The sequence below is a fragment of the Populus euphratica genome, unplaced genomic scaffold, assembly GCF_000495115.2.
Source record: "Populus euphratica unplaced genomic scaffold, PopEup_1.0 scaffold367.1, whole genome shotgun sequence".
Lineage (NCBI taxonomy): Eukaryota > Viridiplantae > Streptophyta > Magnoliopsida > Malpighiales > Salicaceae > Populus > Populus euphratica.
The window spans coordinates 76,595-96,186 of NW_011500255.1; the positions used below are offsets into that span (position 1 = coordinate 76,595).

The following is a 19,592-nucleotide window of genomic DNA, read 5'->3' on the forward strand; positions in this document are numbered from 1 at the left end:
CTGAACAATAGTGAGAATCAAAAGAGTAGCAGCCGCAAAAATAGAAACAATTGCCCATGGGGTGCCAAAGTAATTGCTCATCAACAGAGCGCGCCATCTTGGAAGCCTGCGCCGGTAATACTTGTTCACGTCCTTGCACAGTTTTAGATAATAGTAGTTTTTCAAGTAAGCATCTTGATAAAGCTTGTTGAAGAATTGCGTTGCTTCATCTGAATTCAACCAATTATCAATGATTCCACTACTGGTGAATGTATCCATATCTTTGGTAGTGTTAGTGGGGTTGTCTAGGAGTACGGCATATGAAGTGATTCTGTCAGTGCATTTAGGAGAACACTGCTCGTAGCTGATGAGGTTTCGAATGATGACTTCAGTTGTCTCCTGAATTAGAAATGGAGGGATTTCCAGGACACCATTTTGGAATTTTATATCCAAGATGCTGCTTGACTTACCCACCTTCAATTTAATTCCGGCGTCTATAAGATTTGTGACGGAAGGCATAGGTTCCCATCCGGTTTCACCATTTTCCTCTTTTCCAGATGACAAAACTAACCAATTTCTTAAGAGGTCAAGCAAATGTTTTGGTCCTTGGTTAGAGGGAACTATGGAGGGTGGATTGGATGAAAAAGTGTTTTGAAAGAATGGAAGGGCAACTTGTGCGAGGGTTGTCGTGTTTCCAGGTTCCGCGGTCATGTTGAACAAGTGTTCAAGGACCAACCAAGGTATTTGGTTTTCTACCAAAATCAAGTCATGATATAGGTACTGCAACATACAAGACATGTTGAAGATAGGATCATCATCTTCTCTAAGATGATTATATCGATCCTTTCTAAATAGTTCAATAAGAAAGCAACCATCTATTACCAACATTCTGACAAAATCCTCTACACCGACATCAATTGTTCCAGCATAACACGAACGTGCCTCTTTCTCGATCCCCCTGGTGGATTTGATCAACCCCTTCAGTGTTATGCTCGCAGATCTTCGGCAGAGAAGGCCTTTGAGATACTTCAGTTTAACTTTCTCTGTATATTTCATCAGTCGATGGTGACGGTGCCAGGGGCCAATTGAAAATGCGTTGGGGGTATAAGCTTTTTCGCTGTGCCTTCGGAGAATGTCGGGCACTTTAAAGATGCATGCTTTATCAGACATTATCAAATTTTGGGACATCATACTTTCAACGGAAGAGGTCAATGAATCAATATCAACTGTGACCTGATCATCTACTCCATGAGAAGGACCGCATATATCAACATTCCTTGTACCACCATCGCTTTCGGATTTTGCCATCGTTTCTATGTGAAGAAGAAAAGAATAATGAGGACAGGTAAAAATTAGAATCTACTTGAAGAGAAAGAAAAGGAATTCTAAGCTAAGTGTGAACAGTAACCCATTCAACGAATTATATATCTCTTTTAAACCCATAAATTCTTCAGGCCAAGCTCAACAAACCATGATTCGAGTACCTACTCAGAACACAAACCCTTCCAAATCCTACCGGTTTGTATAAACTTATCCTACACGAAGAAAGTTTTCTGCAAGGTTTTGAACTCAGCTGCACTCCAAACATAACTCTGTTGGGAGTTTAGAAAGGTTTGTGATTTTTCAATCCTTCTGAAAAGAATAGTACTTTCCTAGCAATTTTCCCAAATGAGCAATCAGAAGGACCAATGAAGCTAACGAGCTGTGGTGTAAGGTACTGTAGGAGAACATATATTAGCATTAAGCTTCTCCCACACCTGACAGAATGCAACTTTCCTGTAGATCTTCTCACACCTCAATGATTTTATTTCATTACCTATGTTGAGTTGTTGACTGCTGCCTGCAACAATTTGCAAGAAAATTTTTACATGGTATCATCGAAGTTTGCTGCTGAAATTCCGAACCATTTCAGAGTGCATCCCTGCAAAGTTTACTATGATATTCAACTGTGCAGAGATAAAAATGGTAAGCATTACCTTTCTCGATTAGCCAAAGCCTTGATTCGTTCTTGAGGCTCTCAAAGTGAATTCTTCAGGGTTAGGGGCATGCACGTTTATTGTTTATGGAAGAGCAGATTGAGGCATTTGAAGATAAGTCTATGAAAGCATAGGCCGAGTAGGGAGGAAAATTTAGATGTTTCTCATGCAGCTAGAATCAGAAGGAGGGGATGAAAAGAAGTAAGAACTACTTATTTCTGGATGATATTCAAGGCATTGCAATACTGAGACATCTTAAGGGGCATTGTATGAAACTTTGCATCTACAAAAACATGGTTCTGATAAATTGCTCTGGAAGCTCTGTTTATTTAAGGAATCAGTCCTATTCTTTTCTTTGGTAGTAATTTATCCCTTGCTTTGGAGACAAAACTTCCTAGGAATCTATCTTTAGAACTTCTCAAGTGTGATATAAACAGCGTCGGTGGAAAAGCAACAAAGTAAGTAGTGTCTTTTAATTTCCTCCTGCTAAGTTCATTTGACTGCTGTACTGCATCATCCTGTGGTTTCTATTCCTGGAATTCAAATTTAGATGGTATCCAAGGTTTCCATTTTAAGCTTCTCTCTTTGTTCAATTTCTTTGGAATGTTAAGAGAGCAAAGTGACAGTCACCGGAAAATATAGAGGGGAGAGAATGCGCTTGGAAAGCCATATTTCGGCTACCAACAAAATTTAATATGGGAAAACTAATTTCGATCCATAAAGTTTTTTTTTCAATTGAATTTCAGTCCTTAAAGTGATTAGAGGTTGTTTGAAATTGGAAATGAATTTACTAAGGTTTCTATAATATTTTCAAATGAAAACAAGTTGAAAAAATAAATTTGTGATATCTAAGAGCTCAAACCTCAATTTTTTATTGACAAGAGATTACTAGAAAATTATCTAATCAAGTAATTTGCTATGATAAATAACATCTTGTTCATTTAAAAAAAAAAAATTAGATGATATATTATCTATTTTATTAAATAAAAAATACAGTGAAGTAAGCTGACCTAACTTTTTACATCAAAGTATACTAGAGGTTTTTCATTAGGCCTAAAAATGCTTGGCCTCTCTATTTTACTTTTGATTAATTTTTTATTTTAATTTTAATTAATAGCTCCTCTCTCTTTATGTTTATTTTTTTACTTTTCATGATTTTTTATTTAAATTTTAATTAATACCTTCTCTTTTATATTATCTTATATTGTTTTGTTCATTTAAAAAAATAACTAATTTTCTTAATTGTTTTTATATTTTTTTTAATGTTTCAAATAGATTATAGTGATTTTATTTAGATTTTATTTTATTTTATATTTTATATAAATAAATTGTATTTGTATAATGACATTACAAGAACAAAAATTGTTCGTTCTTGAACAACCAAAATTAACCTTTAGATAAAAAAAAACATATAAAATAAAAAGGACAATGAAGGTTAAATATTTGAATGTGCATGTATATTTTTATTTTTACAAGGAAGATTATCTTCTTCTTTTTTTAGTTTTTAACTAATTTATCACTCATGCTTTCATTGTAGGTTAAACATAAAAAAATACCTAGATCACTAAAAGAAATTTGACATTGTCATTAAAACTTAAAAATCATAACTCAAGAATTTGATTATTATTTAGTTAATTTTCCAAACTCACAAACAAGATTAAGGATTTCACTAGCCCAAATTTATTTTTTTATTTTATTAGATGATAGAAAATACAAAAATTGATTTACTATTAATCCAATACTCAAAAATAAAAATCTTACACTAAATGATAAAATTAAAAAAAAAAACTAAAGATATAAACAAAAAAGCCAAAAAATCTCAACCCAACTCTTTAATTAATATTTAGTCAACCCGTCAAACTCATGACCTGAGTTATGAACTCCACTTGATAGATTTATTTATTTATTTTATTTTATGATAAGAAATATGAAAGTTGATTTATCATTAACTCATTACTGAAGGATAAAATTTAATGAAAATCATACACTAAATAATAAAATTGAAAAAAAAAACAAAAACAAAAAATATAAAAAAAGGCTAAGAAATCCCAACCCGATTCTTTGATTAATAGTTAATTAAATTTGCGACATGAGTTATGGACTATACTGATTCAATTTGTTTTTATAGAACTTATTATATGATAAGAAAATATAAAATATAGAAATTGATTTACTATTAATTTAATATTAAAAAATAAAATTAAATAAAAACTCAATAGGAATTAAATAAATAAAAAAACTAAAGATAGAAAATTGGTGTTAATAACAAAGCCAAGCATTACCCAAGGGAGCCAAGGATTGAAGTTGATAACAAACGACCAAATTAATATATTTACTTAGCTTAGTGTAGCTTATTTTATAAACTATTTGGGTGGTTTGAAGGTGACATGACTCGTATCCTGCATGTTTAAAATAATTTATAAATTGGTTTCCGCCCTTTGACTACTTTTTTTTTTTACTATAGTTAAAAAATTAAGCTACAAGGGTTTAGATTTTTCTTTTTTAAAGATGTTTATGGATATACTCTATTCAGGTTTGGATCTGTAATTATAATCAATTTTATTTTTAATAATTTATATATTATAATCTTAATTCATTTAAATTTTTTGAATTTGAGTGGGTTGAATATATCATATTAGATTAATTGTTTTTATAAATATTAAAAATATTCATTGGTCGGGCTAGCTTATGAATTTTCTTATTCTTAAACGATGCTTGTAGAAATAATTGAGAACACTTCAGAAAATCAGGCAGAAATCAATTGATGTTCTAAAACAATAGAGTCAGCTGAAGAATTTTAGAGTTTGAAATGCAAATGCATGGGAGAATAGCAAGTTCTGGGCTTGAGATGTAGTAGAATTAGTGTATTTGATATTGTTGTAGTTACTCCGGTTATGGTTTAAAAAAAATTATTTTATAAAAGGTATTTAATTGGTTATAGTTAAAAAAAATATTTTATAAAAAGTACTTTTAATTAAGATTAGTTTAAAAAAATATATATTTAATTAAAACTGTGGATGAAATTGATATTAAATAAAAAATAATTTAATATATTTGGTTAAAAATACTTTTCAAATTGAGACTACAAAATAACTAAAAAAATATATATTAATATTACTGATTTTTAATTATAATGTTATAGATTTAACTATTACACATCATAAATATAAATAATACTCAATACAAAATATTTTTTATTATTCTATTACATTATCTGTAATTTTATCACGTACAAAATTTATCCAAAAATAAAAAAAATAATGGTAAATAAAAACATGGTGTATATATATATATATTAAAGAAATTCATTTTTTCTATAAAAACAAAAAATTTATTAGTCACTTTTTCAGCAGCTGGTATATGTAATTCAACTTCATTATCACATAGTAACCGCATATATAGTCCATCTTAGACACAATTACCATAAATCACAAATTTTGATTACAAATGACAAAATCCATCAACTCAAACACAAAATTGGATTGTAACTTAAAATGAAGATGGGGACAAAAGCATATATACACATCATCTATAATATTCACATTCGATTTATAATATTTTTTTATTTGAATTTTTTAACTCACTATCATCTATAATATGCATATTAACTAACTTTAATGAGTTGTGTCGAGTAAGATAATATAAATTGGAGTGTTTCCTGGATTTTCCCTCCAAAGTCGTCTGTTTCTAAATTATTTCACGTTAAGACCTGTATTTTCTGAGCCTTGCATTCTCTCTGGTCCTCACCCAAAACGCTCAGTTTGCACATATGCCTAATAAAATAGGCTACATTAAAAAAAAAAAAAAAAAGAACAACAAATAAAAAGATGTGAAATAATCCATGTCATATTAAAAATTAGAGAAGAATCATATAGAAAACAACAAAAAAAAGTGAATCCTAATCTCTAATTAAATAAAATCTAAATGATGAAACTGAAAAAAATATAAATTTAAAAAAATTGAAAAAACAAGTAAGCTCGAGACCTATATTAATATCTAAAACTTGCAACTAGAGAGATTTTAGATTTGAATTCAATTAAAAAATTTAATTCTCAACTAACTTAATATTGAAGGTTGAGATGGAAAAAAGTATCAATTTAAAAAATTTATCAAAGTAAAAAATAAATAACAATCAAAAGAATAGAAATCAAATCTGAGAAGAAAACATTGGAGGAAGAAATCATAAAAAAAAATTAATTTTAAAAATTATCTCAAATAAAATATATACACATTAAAATAATAGGGATCAAATCTAACAAAGTAAATAAATAAAGGAAAGTGAAATTGAAAATAAAATTTAATTTATAAATAATTTAAAATAAAATAAATAATAATCAAAAAAGAGAAAAAAATAATTTAAAAGATTGCTTTGAAAATTTAAAAGGTCAGGTGTGGAAAACAAAGATAAAAGAGAGAAGAAAAAGAAAAGGTTATCGGAGTTAAGTCAGAGGATCATTGGTTAGACATGCTATATAAGGATGGAGAGATTGCCTAAGACAATTTTAACGTCATCCGATAAACTATCATATGTTCAACCAAACATCTCATTACACACTTGTCAAATAGGGTTAAAACAACTCATACACTGATGCGTGTAATGTATACAACAATCTTTTTTAAAATAATATTAGTATTTATTAAATTATAAAATTATCCTTCAGCCAATTTAATTATAACTAAAAATAAGATAAAAAAAAAACCATTTAAAGAATTTTGTTTATAAAGTTAATTTAATTATTTTATTATGTTTAAAAAAAAGTACAAAGTCAAAAAAGAAATTAATGAATTTTAAAAAAAGGATTGTAATAGCCCAATGGGTAATTCAATGACTTTTACTTTGAATGACAAAATAATCATTATAATGTTAAATTCACAGTACAATATGTCTCGATTTACAGTAAAAAGTTGATTCTTATTAGTTTTTTATATATAAAAAATAGATCAAGTTTGTGCAATTTGATAAAATCCAGGACGACATCACAAAATACAAGGAGTTTTAGAGATAAATTAATATTTTAATTTTAAAAAAATTGGAGTCATATTTAGAAATCTATATTCAAATACAATATTTATCCATCTAAAAAATTAAAATACTAGTTTTAAAAAAATTATACTGTGGAAAATATATTTTAGAAGATCTTCATTTTTTACTAGTTTTTCATATAAAGAAAATATATAAGCAATTCAATTTTTCTCTTTTATATCCAAGTTATTTTTAGTAATGTAAAAATGAATTTCTTTTGACATTTTTATATTCAGTTAGTAGTATAAGTTTAATTTTATTATAAATTCAATATAATTTTTTTTTCCAAATTAACAATATCACTTTAACATGATGATTTTTAATTTGAATGAAATAAAACTAATATTTTATAATTATATTATCATGAATATAAACTATTAAGATGACTATTATAAATTATAAAAATAATTTTTATCTTGATGCATTTTTATTTTTTAAAAAAAAACTTTGTTTTCTTTTTCAATAAATAAACATGTTTTCTAATTTGTTTTATTAAAAAAATAAACAAAAACTAAAAATGAAAAATAATGTTAATGAACATAATGGAATTATCAAAGATGCGCTAAAGCATTTGGCTAGTTTAATGTTTATCCTGTAGAGTAGGTACCTTGCAACGTGGCGCAACGGAAGGAAGATAGTATAAAAGTCCCGTTTAGCTTTTCGAGTTTATTTTAAAATATATTAAAATAATATATGTTTTATTTTTTAAAATTTATTTTTAATATTAATATATCAAAACAATTTAAAATAAAAAAATAATTTAAAACTTTAAAAAATTATAAAATTATAAAAACACAATTGAATCCTAATAAGGCATGAAATTTTATGTTTAATAATAATATAAGTACATTTTAATTTTTTGAATTAATATATAATTTTTTTAATATCAACACATTAAAATAATTAAAAATATTAAAAAATATTAATTTAATACCTTTTAAAAAATAATTTAAAAAACATATCCTGCCACATAAACAAACACTCAAAACCACAACGCCAGGTGTCGTAATTCTAAGCGGCTCCACGTCTTGTGGAAACCTCGAGTCGCTCCGACCCCACCGTTAACCAAAACAAACACAGCTCCAACTTTCCCTCTTTAAGCTCCTCAAAAGTTACGATCCCAGCTCTGACTTCAAAGTTCAAAAACCTCTCAGCCAATCAAAATCAAACCCTACTAACACATCTTCTACGTGTCGCACTCTTATTAGCTATAGTGGTATTACGTAATTTCTACAAGGACCAAGGGCATTTCCATATCAAACCTGTCTCCTCCTCTCTTCCTCTTAAACCCCACTTTTTTTCTCCTTAGAAACCCTCCTTTTCTTTTTGCTCATATTTGCAAAAGAATCTCTCTCAATAGCCGCCATGGCCTGGCTTAACCGATTAGCCATCACCGCAGCGCCATCATTCCGTCGTGTTAGCCGATTCCCCGGCAGTCGAGGTTATGGATCAGCAGCAGCAGTCCAATGCGACTATGATTATTATGATGACTATTATTCAGAAGCCGTAGAAGACTACGGACAGCTTAATCTGCTGAAGCCGAATTTGGAGTCGGTGGCTGGGTCGGCTTCAGGGAAAGGAGTGCAGTGGGTCTTAATAGGAGACCCAGGAGCTAAAAAGCATGTTTACGCGGAGAAACTCTCGAAGCTTCTAGAAGTTCCTCACATTTCCATGGGTACCCTTCTTCGTCAAGAGCTTAACCTTAACTCTTCTGTTTATAAACAGGTGCTTTTTTAGGGTTTTTTTATCGTAAAGTCTTGGTCTTAAATTATTTTTTTTTTTTGGTTAATGGGATTTGATATTGATTGGTTTTTGGAATTTTTTGTTTTTAGATTGCAAATGCGGTGAATGAGGGAAAATTAGTGCCTGAAGATGTGATTTTTGGGTTGTTATCAAAAAGGCTTGAAGAGGGTTATTATAGAGGTGAAAATGGGTTTATTTTGGAAGGAATTCCCCGAACGAGAATTCAGGCTGTAAGTTTCTCGTTTTCTGATTAGTGGCATTTGTGTTTCGCAAGCAAGTGGATGATTGTGGGGTTTTGTTTTAATTGGTAGAATTTAAGGACTGTTGAAGGAATGGAAGTTGATTTTGTTTTTTAAAAAAAAAATATTATTATTATTTTGCATCTTTTGGTGGTGTTTTTATATGTAATTATGGCATTTTGTCTTATGATGATTGAGGAAATGGTGGGATTTTTCTTTGCAGGAGATTCTTGACCAAATTGCGGATATTGATCTAGTTGTTAATTTTAAATGCGGTGAAGGGAATGTGGTGAAAAAGAATCTTATAAGTGCAGAAAATTCTAGTACTGTTGCTGATGCGGGAAGTGTGTCAAATGAAAAGTCTCGAATATACGCGCAGGAGGTACAACGTGTTCTTTTTCATTTCTGAATTAGATTTCGCATTATTGGTGTTTTGAAGTGTTCATTTAGTGATTATAAGTTTTTGTTTGTTCAAAACAATGCTTATCTATGTTCTTACTTCTGGCATCCTAGATGCCTCTGAAAGGGCTGTATATTTTCGCCTGGTTGTATTAGAATTGCATTTTGCCACTGATAGCTGTTTTCATGGCCCTGTGCTTTGTATTACTATTGATATTTTCCTATTCTTCATTATCAAACTTCGTGTAGATTTTGGATATTGGAGCGTTTATTCAGTTCTCTGGTCATCATTATTGGAATATGGTTGCATCGAAGAAAAATGAGTTATATTATCTTACGTTTGCTGCTTGAAAGAATATACCACAAAATGTCTTTTCACATTGTCAAACGATTGTTTGAGTCCTTTTGGTTCAAATTAATATTTTAATCAGAGGAATTCGGTAATTTGCTCATTAAGTATTTGTTCTTTTATTAGCGAAAAGCATTGGAAGGATACTACAGGAAACAGCAGAAGCTTCTTGACTTTCAAGTGGCAGGTGGATCTGGAGAAACATGGCAAGGCTTGTTGGCTGCATTACACCTCAAACACCTGAGTGCTGTTAGTTCTTCACCAAAATTGGCTGCATGATTTTTCTTCTATGCAAACTGTGGACTGCTTCGGTTTCATTCCCAAGCAGGCATGGTATAGTAAATATTTATAATGGGAGCACCATACGAGTTGGTGTGGCGATTGTCCAATTGGATTTTTGGATCTTTCTTTTCGAAGTTTAGCTTATCTAAGCAGTTGCAATTTTGAGAATGTATGGTTGTAAGGTAATTTTGGCGAGAGATATAAAACAAAGAACACCGGCAAGTGTACTTTTGCGTCTTGTCTCTGATTTGTGGTCTATATTGTGTTTCAATTCAATCTGTCTGGTACACGAATTTAGTTCTGTGGAAATCATATGCTTGTTCCCTTCGTGTCTTTTCCTTTCTTCAACTTTCAGAAACTGGGACGGCCTATGAAGCTTTGATTCAGTGATGATGGACTGACTCCACGGTCAAGGCTTGAGCTCCAGGAGTTAAAAGGTTTCTAGACTCAAACCCCGCACTCCTAGAATGATAATGACGGGAGAAAAGAAAAAATGTAGCTACTCAAATGGCGGCAACCGAACCTTGATTTGAACTAATTGTTCGCATCTGCAGGCTTGCCAGGTCTGAACATCTATGCCGTTACATGAGTCTACTAAAAGACTATGGCGCTTTAATAACCCTAACACCTTGTCGTAGGAATATTGAGCTCCTTGAGAAATGTTCTGAAGACCAGCTCCAGATTCAGATGTATGCATGCGGCATGCTAACTTCCACGTCAGTTACAATGGCACTCTGTCAACCCAGTTTTGGACCGTACAAATTCCTAACACTATCAGGGCAAGTTGGCAACTTGGTTTTTAGCTTCAAGACCCGAACATAGGGTGTGCAAGCTAATACACATGCCTAAAAATTCAGGAATTAATTAAAACAAACACCTCTTTACGTGACCACTTTCATGAAGCACTTTATCAGTTGAGAGATTTAAGAATCATAATGAAGGTCATGAAAAGAGAAATTTCTCTTCAAAATGCTAAAACAGGCACTCCATTTCTACATGAAGGTTTGAGATGTTCTCTAAAGCTACACGATCTGCATTTTCCTTTTTTACAAGTACAAGATAACCAAATGGACCCAAAACTTGACCGCTGATTTAATACTAAAAAACAAACAAAGCTAATCATATATTATTTGTATAGACATGTGAATTTACATATATAGTTACTCACTGTTCATCCATATCTCTCTGAGAAGTTCATATCTGATGGTATTGTCAATGTCCTTCTTTGATTTCCAGCTGGGCTTTGTTGGGGCAGGTGAAGACCGCGCCCCATCAAGTATGATCGAAGCCAAAGGTGAATTCAATTCATCAAGCTCGTCATCACTGGTGTAGGATTTTCTGACAATTGAGGAGCCACCTTTTCTCAGCTTAGATTGACTTCCAAACTCTCCAATGATTTTGGCAATGGAAGCTGCTGAAGGTGGTAAATAGATAGGAGGAGCTGCAATGCATGGTACCATTGTGACAGACTCCTCTCCAGCCTCAATAGCATCCTAAATGAAAAAAAAAAAAAGAGAGAGATGATTGCTTATGATCTCGTAATGAGCTTATTCCTGGTGGTGATACCACAGTACCCTTAAATCAGCTAATTCATGGTGGCAAGAATACTTAGTACTCTTTAAATGTAGTATAGAAAAGAGGATGCAATTTGGTCTGTGGTTCTAGCTAGCTTTAAAATAGAGCCAATTCAAGGTAGGCTTGTGGCCAACTCAAAACCAGCAAATTAATCATTGGAACAGAGGGTAACAACTAATGCAAAATTCTGGGGTCCAAATTTCTCTGTTCTTGTTTTAAGATCTTTTTGTGCAACTCTTTTATGCAACATTTTGGTAATAACTAACAAGGATTTGGTCCCAGTTAGATTAATTACCAATTTACCAACCAACATTAAATTGCTTGTATATTTTTTAACCAATACCAACTCACTAACAACTTGCACCCTTATAAAAAGATTCATGCTAAATGTCATCAGCCTCCAGGAACATGCCTGAGTAGAACCACTGATAAGTATAGAAGTGAAACATATCCATTCATTTTGAATGTGACTAACCTCAGTGTCCAAGGCTTCAAACACAACATCTGGAATAGGATCTGGACAGAACTCGTCTAAGACAAAATTATCAAGAACCCTCCTCATCAATGGTGCAGCAAATGTGGGGCATACCTTCAAAAATAGCATGACGTTTATTAAGGATTGAAAACATGGCTCATGCAAGTTTGAGATGAATGAAGGGTGTGAGTATGATAGCTTGCAATGAATAAATAGCGTGAGTATGTCAAACCTCTTTTCTGATGGATTTACTTAAGAGCATGTCCTTTGGAAGCATCATGAGATCACTTAATGCATTAAGGAGATGGAAAGGCTTGAATGTCGTGTCTGGTCTCTCATCAATCTCATCGTTTTCATTGTCATCTTCAAGCAAGTCATCATCATCCATACCAAATAGATCAGTCAGCCATCTTGACCAGTTCCCAATCTGATATTTTCAAAAAGTACAAGGAAAGTTACTTCATTAATGGCAGCCATAGAAAACCTTAAACACCCTCTCCAACAATACAGGTTAATGGCTTTCAAATTGGTGTCTCTTACCATCAAGTCTAGTCTTTGGTATGAATAGGATTTATCAACTTGTGAAGACAAATGGACATGCAGCATCAAAATATCACATGCATGCATGGTATGTAGATGTTTTTCTTAGTATGAAAAGCCTCTTTTCCCTTTCTTTCTTTCTTTCATTCCTTTTTTTTTTCCCCCGAGAGAAGCATGACATGCATTATTCAAATGTGGAAATAAGAGGAGAAAAACAAGTCACATCTAGTACAACTTTTGGAGATGTCAGATGGGATCTGAACTGTCCTCCTCTTCAATTTTGAAAAAAGGAAAGGAAAGGGAGACAGGTTTGACTCCCATTTTACAACTAAATGGTTGCAAGTTTAAGAGAGGTAGCAATAAGAGACCAAAATGAAGGTCAAACTCTAAAAGATAACAGCAACAAGTTCCCTTAGGTTAGGCTTAGGTTAGGCTTCTGTGTCGGAACTTTATCCTCACCACATTTTTCAGTTGTGCACCAGCCCCAAAGCTTGATGACCCTGCTGGAATTGGGAGAACTTTTGGATCACTGATGGGATCAGATACTGGGTCAGTTGGGATCTCATCAACAGATTCACGAAGGATAGCATTGAACATTGCCACATCTAATCTAGCTACGCATTGCTCCATTATCTAGAAACATAATAGTAATATATTATCATGCCATATTGTTTGCAGAAACAAATTATCAATAGTAGGAAAAGCATAATCAAAGACAAATAATATTAGTTAACAAATGAAAATTAGTTGAAACAATTATCAGCAAACATGTTGTCAACAACCATATGAGTTCAACAATTCAGCACTCTTTGTTTTCAGATGATATTTCAAATATTCCTTCCATCTACACAGTAAAAGCATTACCATATGTTGTTCACGTTCAAAGAATTCCATTGTAAGCTATGTTGGTTGTTCACATGCTATAACTTGTCAGTGGTATATAAAAACACATTAACTTTGATGACACCATTGAGATTTATAGATTTACCAGTCTTGCCAGCACAGGTAAACAGCCACATTCATGGCCTCCAGCTCGAACAGGACAAAGTCTTTCACAGGCATCTTTGAATGCCTTCTTCCAATGCTCTAATGAAATGTTCCCTTGGTCTTCGTGAACCAACCGCGATGTCCTTCCAAGGTTTTTCTTTAAGCCAGAACTATCAAGTTGAGCAATTTCCTTTGTAGCAGCAGCTTGCATGTGTGGGGTCAGAGTCTGGTGCAGAACCATGAAAAAGATTCATGTAAAGTAATATTAAAGAAGCAGGGTTTCAAAATTTTAAAATAATAGTACAGTTAATGAGAAATCAACAAAGACAAAGGAGAACAGGTTGAATCAATGAAGAACCTGCCACCAGATTGATTCAATGGTGCGGGAGAAGATCCAAGCTTCAACTCTTTCCAGTGCAGATGTAAATACATGTGGGTCCTCCCAGTCACTGGAATCTTCATAAAGACCATTCTTATTTCCCTTTCGGCTGGGAGATACCTCTTTCCATTTCAATGAAGATGCTATGATCTTGTTTCCCTTCCTTTCCGTACATTGTCCTGAAGAAATTTTGCTTTCTGTATCACCAATAGTTTGGCTTATAATTGTCCTCAAAACAACAGAGTTTGATAACCAAAATGTCAACCTGTATTTAGAGTAAAAGCATGAAACATGAGCTTGCAAAAGAATTTTGAGAATATCAGCTAGATAGTAAAGAAAGTAGCAGTAGAATGAATAGTACCACAGGTGACATGGTTTTTAAACAATTATATTTCCACCACACGATGTTTTCAGGTTGAAAAACACATCATGGTTCATGGCCAGGGTTATGGTGTTCCAGTCAAAATAAAATGATTTTCTTTTGTCCTTTGGCTCCAATATTGTTGTGGAGCGGGGTCAGGTGATTTAGCCTTTGTAAGGCAGTTACTATATTCACTTGGTCAAACCAGAATAGATAACTTCTTGGATCCAACATGTAACTATGATGGGAATCCAACTTCCAATACTTTAGAATGTCAAAATAAATGATGATGCATGGTGAAAGATGCCTGGAAATGTAGAAAAGGATGTGAATTAGAAATACCTAGGGACGTCATTTCCACATGCTTTTGCAACCAGAACTAGTCCTGAAATGGCACTTCTAGCTGCACTAGCTCTTCTTGACTGGAAACTTTCTCTACAAGCATGAAGATATAGTCTAGAAAGGCGGCGAGCCGGAGCATGAACCTTACTCATGGAACTTCCATGCTCAGCAACAACAGAGTAAAGAGAAGCCTCAATAGCAGCAGCTTCTTTCAACTCTCCCTCGAGCATCTTTATTTTGTGTTCCAATTGATGGATCTTGCCATCTAAAATGTTTGTTCGGGTATCTTTCGGATAAATCTGTGCATTTTTTCTTTCATTGAAGCTAAGGCTCCCAGCACTGTGATGTGCATCTCTCATCAGACCAACTTCATTGTGCTGATTTCTGATACCAAATCCATTGCTCCTCAGTGAGTCTGATGATGACCTAACAGATTTCACATGCTTTAATCTATCAATTTTGAGGATATTTCCCTTCATATCAACGCCCCTGGGTGAAGTAAATGTATAACTCCCCAGTGGGTCATCATCTCTAGCATGATATGGAAAATTATCAACTGGTTCATCTTCTGAGAATTGCTTTTGCTCTTCCCCATTCTGACTACGCTCTTCATTTACTTGAAAATCACCAGAGATTGTATTGCCAAGCTTTGCACCAACGTGGGGATTTTCATCTGAAGATGTATTCTCATTATTGTTCTGGAAAATATCACCTCTCCTAATTGTGGTGATGCTATTAGTCACCTTTTCATGAACTTCCTGCAGCACATCCTGATGGCCATTGCTTCTCTTGCTGGTATTAGCCTCTTCATCTTTGCTTTTGTAAGTGAAGGATGGGGAAGAAGAATGAACACTTTGAGCAACATCATCTTTCAGAATTGACGATGGACTAGAGATAGCAGAGTTCATTACAGAAGCATGACCATTGACTGGGCTCCCAACATCAGATGATAAATCTATGGATGATGAATAAGATGAACTTCTTTTCAGCTTTTCTTGTGATGCAGTATGTTTTTCCATCTCAATCTGTGAAGCTGCAGTAGGCTCCTTGTTAACAACATGCTTGCTCTCTGTCATTCTGACTAATCCATTCTGCAATTCAATATGAATGGTTAACTTATCTGTTAGTTACAATGGAAACTAATTTCACAGGATGGCCATCCAGATGCGGAAATGCAAGAGGCTGTTCCTTTTATAGGTCCTGACAGAGGAATAACATGTTGCAAAACATAATTGCTGAAAACTAGAAATAAGCTGTCTTGACAGGATATGATAAGAACCTGAACGGATGATTGGTAATTATTCAAATCTGGTTCATTTCTGAAGTTTCTAGATAATGGTGGAGCTTATTGATTGTACACCGTTATTATTTTTCAATGGTAGCAGTGATAGTAAAACCTTTTTTGTTTGTTTATTTTTTTGAGTCATAAAAGTAGAAAGTTGATGCAGGCCAAACTGGTTAACTGATAAATAGGTTCAAAATTGAATACTTGATTTGAAAAGCGAATCCAAAGAAAGAAACTGAGTACCACATCATTTTGAGGAGGCAAACCCCCATTTGCCAGAGATGAGTGGGACGAAACATCATCATCAGTGAAAGAGGCAACCTCGGCTTCTTCAGCATATCCTTCATTCATTAATGCTGAAACTGATTCACCGCCATTCTTGTCCATTGATACCCCTTTTGATAAAGATGAGGAGTTAGTACGGCCCTTATCAATTGGCTGGATTTTAAAGTACAAAATAGGCTGAGGTGTGCTCCTAAAGCTCCGCTTGCTGTTTACTGGAGCAGTTAGGCTTATAGTTTCCTTGATGACACCATAATCTGCCAAGTCTACAACAGCAGTTGCCAGCAATTGAGCCTTATCCCTTCGAGGCTCATACAAATTGAATTCTAAGCAATTCTTCTGGAAGGTATCAGTATCCTTGCCTTTGACAGGCACTTCCCTCAACAAAGTCACAGGTAATCTAAAAGACTCATTGAACTCAATTTTCCCCTCACCAACAACAGTCCCAAGCGAAGGAACAACAGTGTTGGTAGACCCAGAATTGCGATCGCCATTTTCCCACTGAATGAGGACTGAACGAAGGGATCTCAGAGACTGAGATGGAGGCCAAGGCTTAATATCCTCAATGTGCACTAAATAATCAACCTGAACTGAGGAGCTTCTCCTGTTCTTTCCATTCATACCTAGAACCATTTCTGAGCATACACTTGAAATCCACCAAATCCAAACACCGTGGCAACGTGGTTATGGTTGTTTAATTATACAGCCTAGAACTCCAAGATCCTAAAATTCCAGAAGGCATATAAAACTCAGATGTTAAAGAATTTCATAGCTTTACAAATATAGGGGTAAAATCAGAACCAGACAGTGCACAGATTAATGACACAAAAGAATTTTTCTATTCAATTGCTAATGAAAGGAAAGAAAAGGAACTGAAACATTTTATACCATTTTTTATTTCTTAGTACAGAAAATTGTGAAATCTCACTCAAGCTTAGATTAGCTTAACTATTCCCTTTATTTGAGTTTAAAACCCAGAAAATAAGAAACACTCAGAATGTTATAATCTTTCCTTTCACAGCATTTTCTCAACAACCAAGCAGAGCAACATGCACCTCCTACCAACAAAGTTTAAGCCAAACATTGTAAAGTCTCATTAAAGATAAAAATTCACAACTCCAAGGCTATGAAGACAAAAACAAAAATTCCTCACAATTTTTTTTAACAAAAAAAGCAGAGCAAGATATGTCTTCACATCCTTGAAAGAACTAATTTTGAATAATATCTGCATGGTAAGATTTCCAAATAATGGAAGAAAAAAATAGTAACAATTAAAGCAATTACTGAACAAAATTGAAACTCATTTTTAGCTCATTAAACTGCTGCAAGCAAAAAGAACATTAAACATGAAGAAAATAAATAAATAAAACACTACTACAAAGAGACGTCGAGTAATCCTAAACAAATCTAACAAAACCAAAATGCAACAAGTTTCTTAGTCACTTTATCATGGTTACACTACTAGATCCACAAATACCCAAAACTTATCCATAAAAGAAATGTCAACTTTCAACAAGAACTAGCAAGTACGAAAGGGAAACATTAAAATGCAGGTATCAGGAAAAAAAAAAAAAAGATAGAACGCTTAGTATTATAGTAAATTTGTTAATATGGAACGGATGAAACTGAAATTACAAAAAAGAAAAAAAATTAGCATTTTGATGTACTCACCTACTACCAGAGATTTCACAGGATTTAGAGAAACTACAGAATCTTCTCCTTCGGATTTTTTGTCATTAGTCAAGCTGGTTCTTAACTCTTTCTCTCTGTTTGTGACTGTCAGAAGAAGCTTGTGTGTGTTTCTGTGTTGAGTGAGCAAGGCAGATTAAAAAAGAGAATGTCTTGTCTGGTAATAAGACATTCATAAAAATAAATAAATAAATAAATAGAAAGCAAAGCCGACACCAACATACAAAATTTGCCTAATTATTTATATATTTGATTAATTATATTCGAAGGAATTAGCTTAACCATGGATAGTTGTTTGCTATCATTTACGGTTTTTATTTTCTCTTTAAAATAATAGAAATGAAAAAAAGAATTTTACTTGCCTTAGAAAAACTGTAAACTCATGCTAAATCTTCTAAAAATCAATTTATTTTGTTTTGATAAATTTTAATAATTTGGTTGCAATTTTTGGTTTCAAGAATAACAAATATAATAAAATATATAGGAGAATCACAATGGTTCTGTTTTTTTTAATTATTAGTTTGCATAAAATAATATTGTAATTTATTATTAAAATAATATTTTTAATTAAAAATATACAAGTTTCAACGGGTAGGACATGTTGTGTTTTTTGAGCAATCAGTGTTGCATCTCCTAATAGTTATTGATATTTTAAATTTGATTATTTTAGTTTTATTTTTATTATTTTTTTGTTAAAGTTTTAAGTGTTTTTATTTTAACTCTTGATTTTTAATTTTTATATATAATAATTTTTTATTCAATTCTTTTACTTTTAATTTTGTATTTTTATCTCTTTATTCTTTTAACAAAGTTTGTATGGCTTTTAGTTTTTTTCTTCAAATCAAATTTATAATTTTAGTTTTTTCAACGGTAATAATAATGATTTCACTTTGATCCATCTTTTTTTATCTTTTTATTATATTATTTGGTATCCTTATTAAAAAAATTATTATTTTTAATTATATCTTTTTATTCAAACTCAAAGTTTTAATTTTTTTAATAATAATGATGATGATAATACCGATAATAATAATAATAATATTAGTTAAAAAATAGTAATAATGATGATTCCCATAATAATAATAATAATAATAATAATAATAATTACGAAAATAATAATATATTATTTATTTTTTATATAAATAATATTTTTTTATATTAAAAAGATATATTTCACCTTATTTTTATACGAAAAATTAAATAGATACCACATGGTCATGGGACAAAAAAGATTAAAATATGTCTAATAATATGATTCAATTAATTTTTTAAAATATTTTTGAAATTGTATTTTACTTAATAATATTAAATTAAAATATTTAAAAAAAAAATTATTTATAATTTTACCTTGTTAATATAAAAAAATAAAAAATATTACTCTATTATATTTTTAATTAAAAAATATTTTTTTTCGTATAACCAAGCACACCAAAAGAAGTGTCGATAGAGATGCTGGACAGCCTCGTTCATATTAGAAGAGTTTTGTCGTTTATCTCTTTGTTTACAGAATGATACCTCGGGAGCAGATTCACTTTTCCCACATAAATTAACTATTTGATTAAAAAAGGTTAGCTAAGGAGTATACGTAACGGGTTCATATGAGAGTTTGTAAAGCACGCACTAATCATGCACGACGGCATCGGGGCCCGGTGGGCCCGGTGGGCTAATGATGACTGAGAGTCCGGTA

General features: G+C 32.2%; 4 protein-coding genes across 7 annotated transcripts in view; 1 reads left to right on the forward strand and 3 right to left on the reverse strand.

Moving 5' to 3' along the window:
• Positions 1-2,041, reverse strand: part of LOC105112784 (UPF0481 protein At3g47200-like) — a 9,665-nt gene extending 7,624 nt beyond the window's left edge. The window contains exons 1-2 of the mRNA XM_011008626.1: positions 1,959-2,041; positions 311-1,294 (exon numbers count right to left, since the gene is read on the reverse strand). Coding sequence (XP_011006928.1) covers positions 311-1,287 — 977 coding nt within the window. The 5' untranslated portion in view covers positions 1,288-1,294; positions 1,959-2,041. The remainder of the gene's footprint in view (positions 1-310; positions 1,295-1,958) is intronic.
• LOC105112765 (UPF0481 protein At3g47200-like) overlaps positions 1-2,047 on the reverse strand; it is an 11,675-nt gene extending 9,628 nt beyond the window's left edge. The window contains exons 1-2 of one of the 4 annotated variants that reach the window (XM_011008601.1): positions 1,956-2,047; positions 1,737-1,819 (exon numbers count right to left, since the gene is read on the reverse strand). The gene's annotated coding sequence lies outside the window, so the exon portion shown is untranslated. Of the gene's footprint in view, positions 1-1,736; positions 1,870-1,955 lie in introns of all 4 variants that reach the window. The other 3 variants (XM_011008604.1, XM_011008605.1, XM_011008602.1) reach the window with 3 other exon arrangements.
• A 5,904-nt stretch (positions 2,048-7,951) lies between these two features.
• On the forward strand, positions 7,952-10,230 carry LOC105112766 (P-loop containing nucleoside triphosphate hydrolases superfamily protein). Its single transcript, XM_011008607.1, has 4 exons — positions 7,952-8,703; positions 8,811-8,951; positions 9,184-9,342; positions 9,835-10,230. Exons 1-4 carry the CDS (start codon positions 8,344-8,346, stop codon positions 9,985-9,987), a joined length of 813 nt encoding a protein of 270 aa, XP_011006909.1. The 5' UTR covers positions 7,952-8,343; the 3' UTR covers positions 9,988-10,230.
• A 624-nt stretch (positions 10,231-10,854) lies between these two features.
• On the reverse strand, positions 10,855-18,061 carry LOC105112767 (EEIG1/EHBP1 protein amino-terminal domain protein). The gene is made up of 9 exons (XM_011008608.1): positions 17,888-18,061; positions 16,178-16,939; positions 14,650-15,740; positions 13,926-14,211; positions 13,569-13,793; positions 13,040-13,213; positions 12,273-12,467; positions 12,041-12,154; positions 10,855-11,483 (listed from the first exon to the last, which is right to left on the reverse strand). The coding sequence occupies exons 2-9, from the start codon at positions 16,847-16,849 to the stop codon at positions 11,151-11,153; spliced, it is 3,090 nt and encodes a 1,029-aa protein (XP_011006910.1). The 5' UTR covers positions 16,850-16,939; positions 17,888-18,061; the 3' UTR covers positions 10,855-11,150.
• Between the last annotated feature and the right edge of the window lie 1,531 nt (positions 18,062-19,592).

Excerpts from the sequence above, each read along its gene's own strand:
- LOC105112766 (XM_011008607.1), top strand. The coding sequence starts at position 8,344 with ATGGCCTGGCTTAACCGATTAGCCATCACCGCAGCGCCATCATTCCGT. Across the intron at positions 8,704-8,810 it reads ACTCTTCTGTTTATAAACAG|ATTGCAAATGCGGTGAATGA; the intron begins GTGCTTTTTTAG and ends TTTTGTTTTTAG. Across the intron at positions 8,952-9,183 it reads CCCGAACGAGAATTCAGGCT|GAGATTCTTGACCAAATTGC; the intron begins GTAAGTTTCTCG and ends TTTTCTTTGCAG.
- LOC105112767 (XM_011008608.1), bottom strand. The coding sequence starts at position 16,849 with ATGGTTCTAGGTATGAATGGAAAGAACAGGAGAAGCTCCTCAGTTCAG. Across the intron at positions 13,214-13,568 it reads TACCTGTGCTGGCAAGACTG|ATAATGGAGCAATGCGTAGC; the intron begins GTAAATCTATAA and ends TTATGTTTCTAG. Across the intron at positions 12,468-13,039 it reads GTGCACAACTGAAAAATGTG|ATTGGGAACTGGTCAAGATG; the intron begins GTGAGGATAAAG and ends TGAAAATATCAG.